This window comes from Aptenodytes forsteri, unplaced genomic scaffold (genome assembly GCF_000699145.1).
Source record: "Aptenodytes forsteri isolate BGI_AS27 unplaced genomic scaffold, ASM69914v1 Scaffold226, whole genome shotgun sequence".
NCBI classification, from domain to species: Eukaryota; Metazoa; Chordata; class Aves; order Sphenisciformes; family Spheniscidae; genus Aptenodytes; species Aptenodytes forsteri.
In genome coordinates this window covers 1,441,470-1,449,663 of record NW_008795249.1, presented here as the reverse complement: position 1 = coordinate 1,449,663, position 8,194 = coordinate 1,441,470, and the positions used below count along the sequence as shown (strand labels likewise).

The 8,194-nt window shown below is 40.2% G+C and overlaps 1 protein-coding gene across 2 annotated transcripts in view; it reads left to right on the top strand.

Annotated features, from left to right (window-relative positions):
• The window catches only part of FAM213A (family with sequence similarity 213 member A), an 11,315-nt gene extending 3,459 nt beyond the window's left edge, over window positions 1-7,856 (top strand). For both annotated transcript variants that reach the window (XM_019471947.1, XM_009278812.2), the window contains exons 2-6: window positions 2,348-2,527; window positions 2,894-2,985; window positions 5,888-6,028; window positions 7,070-7,234; window positions 7,372-7,856. In XM_019471947.1, coding sequence (XP_019327492.1) covers window positions 2,383-2,527; window positions 2,894-2,985; window positions 5,888-6,028; window positions 7,070-7,234; window positions 7,372-7,470 — 642 coding nt within the window. In that variant the 5' untranslated portion in view covers window positions 2,348-2,382 and the 3' untranslated portion in view covers window positions 7,471-7,856. The remainder of the gene's footprint in view (window positions 1-2,347; window positions 2,528-2,893; window positions 2,986-5,887; window positions 6,029-7,069; window positions 7,235-7,371) is intronic.
• Window positions 7,857-8,194: the final 338 nt, after the last annotated feature.

The following is an 8,194-nucleotide window of genomic DNA, read 5'->3' as shown; positions in this document are numbered from 1 at the left end:
GAGGCGCTTAGGGACATGGTTTAGTGGGCATGGTGGTGTTGGGTTGACGGTTGGACTCGATGATCTTAGAGGTCTTTTCCAACCTCAATGATTCTATGAGTCTAATGATCTCCTCTCTATCAACTACAACTGAGTGGAAGCTGGCTTTTAGCGCTGCTAGTAATGCTAACAATAATAATAATGCTAATAAAAATAAAAAGCTATGTGAGAATTACTCATGAATCAGTTGCCAAATTTGGCAACATTTTTGTACGCGAATGACATGCACAAGGGATTAATACTTGGGTTTTACCCCCCCCCGCTTCTCTTCTTGTAACTAAGAATTAAGAGAAAAACAGTTCTTGACCAGCCAAGATTCAAGTCCAAAGAATAGTTGGATAATCAAACGCTAGGAGGGAGCAGGGCTGTAGTCTTTTGGGTATGCCACAGAGATTTTAAGTCTTAACACAAGGATGTTGCTGCATTACAGCAATACATTTTGAGTTACATTTTGGTCCTTCCAAAGGCTGGGGTCAGGATGGTCTCTGATACGAGTCAGAGGCAGATATCAAAAAATTGTCATTACAGTATGACTTTATGTTTGAAAAAAGTGCATAGCGAAAGCAGATAATGGTCAAGGAAGGTTTCCCTTGGTTAGAAATAAGTGGTGAAATGGGGTAGAATCTGTTCTCTTATCTGCGTTATGTCTGTGTAAACTGGCCTTGGTTCCTGCTTGGGATTATGGATTATTTGCGTTTCTAGATACTGCGATACTGTCTTCCTTGGAACCAAGTATACTGTTAAAAGATCAAAGAGATCTTTTCTTCAAAATGTTTTCTACCTATTTCGGCAGGTAGGCAGGTGGTTGTATTTGTTTGTCAGTAGTATTCTGGAGCTAGTGTTAAGGATGGAAAGGGATTTTCTCCCAGAAAATTCTGGGCGCTGTGGCTCTGACACAAAAGCAAGGAGCTACTCCTAGTTCTTACTTTCTGAATTCTGGCAACAGCTAGCTGTGGGGATAAAGATTATGTGTGTCTCTGGTTTATTGCCAGTCACAGTTCAAAATGGTAATATTTTCCTATATTTATGAGGGAAAAAACCCTCTCCCATACAAAAGTATATACAGACTGCAGTATTTACCAAAACAGTCTGTCAGGGAATAGGGTTTTGCAGATGGCTCTGGAAAAAATTTGATTCTCCGTATTGTGTAATACTAAAGTTGAGTGACTGCAAATCTACAGCCCTTTGTAACACATAACTGTTGTGATGTAAGCGTGCAGTGACTTCTTATACTGCCAAAACTCCAGTGACTCTTGTACCAGTTATTGCTCAGAGCTGGATCTTGAATTGTGTCCACGAGGCAGGGCTAACTGTGCTTTCCTACATCCTCATAACTGATACTGCCTCACTGGAAGGTGGCTGTCAGCCCTTTCCAGGCTTGTGAAACATGTGCAAGGGTCAGGATTGGGCTGGGGGGCGGGGGGGTTGTGGATGGATGGTGGTTAAATAAAATTGCTACCGAACTAGAGTCACTGGTAATAACAAGCAGTGTTTGTACTTTAAGACTCGAGCAAGCATATGTAATGGCTTCCATTGCAATGTTACCAGTTCTAACTGATGGGTGTGAGTTTAAGTTGTTTGTTCCTGATGTCGTTTCTGCTTTAGCAAGGGTGGAAATTGGTTAGCATATAGAAGGTGCTGTCCAGGGCATGAATGTTGGATCACTGTGTCTAATAAAATGGTTGCAAGTCTACATATTTCTGTCTGCAGGCATGACTGATAAGCTCTAATTTTGGCTTGGTGCCTGCCTTGGTTCTAGTGTGGAACTCTAAGGAACAGGAAAGGTCACCAGTTATGGTGAACCAGATACAGGTTATTACTTTTTTTTAAAGTCTTCTGTGGTATATTTGTAAAATTCACTGTTTAATATAGATTAGTGGGGGGGAAAAAAACCCATTTAATCTACAAATGCTTATTTTTTTAAAGAAACCACTGTCTTAATGTAATAATTTAAGTTACTGGCTAACACAGAGGTCATCTTGTTAGAGGCTTTTTATTACACACGTATACTTAAATCATCTTTCTCCCCATTGCACCTGAACAATTTAATCATGAATGTTTTTGTCAGTCTGGTAGCAGGAAAAGGTAATAATATCTTGTTAATATTTTTCATGTGGGTCAGGCACAGAACTGGAACGTAATCTAGATCTTCTAAAACCCAGTTCAGTACATTAATAAATATACAGATCGTCTCCAGTCAAACCAAAAATATCCACGTGAGCTTTCAGTTGTTGTTTTAATCCAGTTCCTCCTTGTCTGGCATCATCGATGTCCAGTGTTAGAGCTGCTTTCTTCTTTCTCTTTCCAGAAATCTCCTTCCTGCCCGACTTCGGGATCTTCACCATGGGCATGTGGTCCGTTGGTCTTGGAGCCATTGGTGCAGCTGTGACAGGGATCGTCCTTGCTAACACTGACATATTTTTGTCCAAGCCAGAAAAGGCTACGCTGGAGTTTTTAGAGGAGATAGAGCTAAAAACTTTGGGATCAGGTAAGATTCTGGATGTTTCAGCCCACATTCTTTGATAATTGGGCTTTTATAAGAACCTTTGTAAGGCCAGGTTTGGAAGAGTTTTTCTTAGTGTTTCCTAGTTATAATACGAAGTTGGGTGCCCTTGATAGCAGATAATTCTGCTGAAGGAAAAACAACGGAAACTCATTATTTCTGGATGAAACATGACACACTTCTAAAAATCAATGAAGCAATAATACCCTGTTATGCATACAGAATTTTTTTCTGATAGAACTGTATTTGAATGTGGAATTCTCTGCAATGCTTTGTGTTGGTCCTTAAAGCATTCATCATTATAAAGAACAGCTGATATTATTGTTGATGCTGTTTCTCCTGTATAAACAGAACAAAGAACATTCAAAGCAGGTGAACTATGGAAGAAGAATGGTGCAGTGATCATGGCTGTGCGAAGACCTGGATGATTTTTGTGCAGAGAGGTACTTGCTGGGCTTGGGGATTAATTAGGAAGAGTTGAGCTCTACTTGCATAGATTCCCTTTAAATAAAGGGAGGGGGTGAACAGGGCAGTCATCAAATGCATCCGAAGTATCTGAAAGGTCTTGTTTCCTAGCCCAAACTGGTTGCCAGCTAACAGCATACTTAGTTTTCTTTGCAGCTGGTTTGTATAGTCTAGGTCCTGAGCATTTTCCTTCTGAAGGCAATGGATACACGATTTTTACATCTGCCAGGGACCTAGCCCATGGTTATTAGGATGGGAGATTACACAAAATCCAATTGGTAATGAGTCTTATGAGCTAGTTGCATTCCCTGTGTCCAGAATAAATCTCTGTGAGCCAGGTAGTCTCTGGTCAAAAGCAGCCCAAGACTGGACTGGCAGAAAGCCATCAGATAAATCTCATCAGCAAAAAAGAGATGTGCACAAAGGGGAGTCCCTCGCTGTTCTGGATGCTGAATGTGAGGCAGCGAGGTAAGGAGTCTCAAGACAAGGAGTTACTGTTCCATAACAAGGTGAGATGGGAAACAAAATTTGACCCTTAAGTTGGCATTAGGCTCCTTGGGTGGCGGTGAGAGGAGACACTTAAAATACCATTTGAGTGTACCGTGTGCCTGGGAACAGCCATAACTTGCACGTTGGTCATTATTTTTCTCATAGCTATGGGGAAAAATAGCTATTATGTTGTTACTCACTACTCTATAACATGGAGTAATTAATATTGCAACCACTTAATTAAGGGATCTGCTCCCATCAGTAGTAACTGCTTAAGTATGTGTAGAATTCATGGAAGGTTAAAGATTAAAGTACTTTGCTCTCTGAACAGGTGTAGCGTAGGCAGGAGGAGAACGTGCTACGTGCCTGACTCTGTGCCTTTCGCATACAGTCAGACAGGAATTCATTAATGATTTTTTTTTTTTTAATGGTAACTTTCTACGTAGAAATAAAGAGCCCAATTCAAAGAATTGTGGTTTTTTTTCTTTCAGGAAAAAAATGAGAGAAAAATTTAATTTTCTAATTCTTATTTTTGGCTCAAAACTTCAAATTTTTAACAGAGGCAGTCACACTGCAACAATTAGATCAGCTAATTAGGGTAAAGAATTGTTTTGTATTTTAACTGTGAAAGTGTTTGAAAAAGTTTTAAGATTGTCTAAACTGAAATTATTTTTGGTTGTTGTATACTGAAACCATTTTTGTGAGTTGACTCTTGCCTTTCTCCTAAAAACAGTTCAGCTGCCCTTTTTTTTTGTCCCTTAATGTTTTTCCATAGTATGAAAGCTGCTTCTTTCCCCACTGTCACTGACTCTGAGCTGGTGGAATGGTTTAGTACAGGTGACTTGCCATATATGTTAACCTGCAGGCAGTAGGTTTTTATTGTTTTGCAAGAGACAAAATACACTTGCTTACATCGTAAGGCTCTACACCTGTTATGTGCTATAATTTGCCCACAAAAATAGACTTCTTTGCTTTCTCTTATTGTATCATTTTTAAATAGCAGTAAAGAAAAACAAGTCGGGTCTAGTCCCAAGATGCTGCTTGAAGTCTTCTCTCTTGAGAATTTCAAAACTTAACTATGCTCTTACATTATTGCTGCTCTTTCCCCTCCCAAAAGCCAAGCCAGGAAACACAAAATAAACCCCACCAAACTGCTGAAGTGCCTTTCTCCAAAATGCTAATGAAGGTTTGATGTATCACTGACATGATATCCAGAGACAGCGATTTCTGGTCTTACAGGGCACCCCGCTGCACTAGCCTGAAACATCAGTTCTCGGACATGTTAGGTCGCAATACATTTTTTTTTTTGTTTGTTTTGTTGATAATGAGAGTTTTGAACTACACAAAAAAATCCCAGATAAAATTGCTATTAACCCCTCTTTTAGGAAGATCATAAGGCCTTTTGTCGAGGGAAAACAGAAAATGATTACCAGATCTTTAAGAACAGAAAAGTGGGGAAAGATCTAACAAGTGTAAGCTATGATCCTTTAACTCTCGCACTCACTACTCGGTGTTTGCTTGCGATGCTGATTCATCCTTTTTCATTTCCTCTGAAAAAGACAGAGGGTAGTGAACTGGAAAGCTGCCCTTAACCTTTCACCTAGTCTTTCTCTAATGTCTTTTCTCCTGGCTGTTCACCCCTATCTGTCTGCTACTTGATACTCAGTAAATTCTAGATACCCCGCAAGCCTTTGAGTTAAAGCATTTCAGTTAGGTGGCTGAGGGTGTTCACGTAAACTGTGTCCATTTTTTAAAGTGTGGAGTTCTTTGTGGGAGTTTGTCCGGTAAAAATGACCTTTCTCCATTGGAGATGAGAAGAAACATATCTGCAGTGTGCACTCTGATCTGTTGGAAACCTCGGAGGCCTTTGTACAAACTGTGGGAGCTGAGACTCCTTCAGCAGAACAAAAAACCCAGTGGATGAGTGGCAATACCTTACACTCTTACACACCAGAAAAAGCAGTGTTGCTTCTGGGATACTGAAGATGTGTGAAGAAATTCCCTGATTATTTTCACAGGGAAAGTTAAGTGATGTGCAGGCACTATCTTTACACTGTTCTGTAAACACTTCAAAAGATAGTTGAAGCCCTAGCACAGGCAAGGTGTATCTACAGTTTTGAGTTAAAAATATGTTTTCTTCAGGATTTTACTATTTTACCCAGTAAATGCTCAAAAAATCTCCTTCGTCCGTGCTTAATGAAGAGAATTTTAGTAAATCTAATGACGACCTGCCTAGGAGTAGAGCTAGCTTAAATGTCTGATTTACAGGTCTGTTTCTGTTTTGCACCTCAAGCAAGAATTTATTTATGTTTCTGATGCTCTTGAAATTCAAGGTGAAGCTTTCCAAGCTCCATCGACTGCCTGAAATGTTTGGGTTTTTTCCTTTCTTAGGAGGCTTCTGAGCTTTCCTCTCTGAAACCTCAGCTGTCCAAGCTGGGTGTCCCTCTCTATGCTGTTGTGAAAGAGAAGATTGGGACTGAAGTGGAGGATTTTCAGCATTATTTCAAAGGAGAAATCTTTCTGGATGAAAAGGTATAGTGAAGTTGGTGTTCTCCTTTTGTTTAAAAACGAGCTTATGAACGTCCTCTTTGAAGAGCTTGTATAAATAATATAGTTAGAATGTGGTCTGAATGAAAAAGGATTTAGTAGCACTGTAGTTTAAGAAGTTAATTAGCTTTGCTTTTCTCTCTATATATATAATCTCCTGCTCGGCTTACAGACTGCTCTGTAGCTGTGCACTGGTAACATGCTGTCGCAGGATTATTCCTCCCCTCCTCTTTAACTGGTAAACAATATGGCCTATTAATATTTATTCCTTTCTTCCACTGGCTGTGTGACTTGCTGGTGTTTATGATGTGCGAGTCAAGGTCTGAAGGTGACAGACATAACTAATTCATGAAGTACGGGCCAAATTGCAGTGATGTGGCTTGACCCAGTACACTGGCACACGCTGTATTGCCAGTCTCATGTCCTACAAAACCACAGCCCCGCTTACTCCTTAACCTAAAAGACGCATTTAGAAATCATTTGGCTTCTGAAGGAAAAAGAATACGTAATACTCAAAATCGACTAGAAGATACTTTTATTTTCCCTCCCCGCTCTGCCTGTGTGAAAGAATCAGGCTGATTTAAAAAAAAAAAACAAACCACCAACCAAAAAACCACCAACAAAAAAACAGATGGCTGATAAAGTTTCAGGACTTGGCACCACTGCTGTCTCTTTACCAGTATTTTTATTGCCATGCTTCAAAAATAAGAAAAAAGACATTTATCACAAAGCACCCCTGTTGTCAGCAATAGGGATGTAGATGTACATGGGGCTTAAATGCTCGTGAGGATCACCTTAAAATCCACATGAATGGTGGCAGTACCGCTAGTTGGCTGTGTGGAGGTAAGTAGTCAGGTGGTACGTTAAAGAGGTTAGTTCAGGTGCAATTTCTTTCTAGCTCTGCCTGGTTAGTTTTTGTGTGTTGCGACCTTTCTTGGATACAGGGTTGGCTGGTTTCCTGAATTTCATTTGGGAGGAAAAGTCCTTTTCACTTTGTTTGCTGAGGTATTTTCTGTTTCCCTGCAGAAGGGCTTCTATGGTCCACGCAGAAGAAAAATGATGATGTCAGGCTTCTTCCGCTTTGGAGTCTGGCAAAATTTCTATCGTGCTTGGAAAAGTGGATATAGTGGTAACCTGGAAGGAGAAGGATTCACCCTGGGAGGAGTATATGTGATTGGGGCAGGAAGACAGGTACTGCAGGCCATCTAGGAGGCTTTTATGTCTCCTGTGAGACCAAAAGTTTCGTTTCTGGAATTGTTCAGTTGCTGGTCAGTTGATCTTCCGCAGGGAGACTAGTGTATGAATTTCTCTCTTGTGTCTTTGACTAGGGTGTTTTACTGGAGCATCGTGAGAAAGAATTTGGAGACAAAGTCAGCCTTCCATCTGTCCTTGAAGCTGCTGAGAAGATAAAACCACAAGCTTTGTAAGCGGAAAAATAGTTGCACATGTTTCTGATCACAGCTTGAAATGTATAATGCATCTGTTTCTTGAACGTGCAGTTTAATTGCTTCTTAACTATTTAGTGATCACCGCAGAGGAAAGATTCTCTATTCAAACATAGAAAATGATGGAAATCCTCCTGGATCTTTTTTTGTTGCTTTGCAGCCTTTCAGGTGGTCAGGATTTCAACTGCTCTTTTGTGTCTGACTGTATTAATGAAAGGCTGGGTCTAAAACCTGACCTAGCCTAGATGTTTTCAGTCAGAGACAGTCAGTTGAAAACCTGTCTACCTAGGGCAGCAAAACTCTGCTAAGGCTGGAGAAATGGAGTACCAGCTGAGGTTGAAGGATAATAAAAGTTTATGTGAGTGAAATGCCTTTGCTTTTTGCTTTTTCATTAACATGTAAACACATCTGTGTTTCTAGAAGACCAAACCCTGTCAGTCTAGATTATTCTGAGATCCTACAGTCAAGACATGCCACTATGTCTACCCAGTAAGTTTCTTGTTAGTTAACTACTGGCTCTAGATCTTCCAGCTCTTTGTGTGAGTCCTTGCAAGGAAGATTGAAGAGATCTAATGTTCACTTCAGAAGATAATTGTGGCATGAGGGCAAGTTCCTTCTTGTGTTTAAGATTCTAAAAAAAAAAAAAAGGGAACAATAATCAGAGAGCAGATTAGGTAGTTTCCATCCTGGCTTGAGTTCTGCAGTA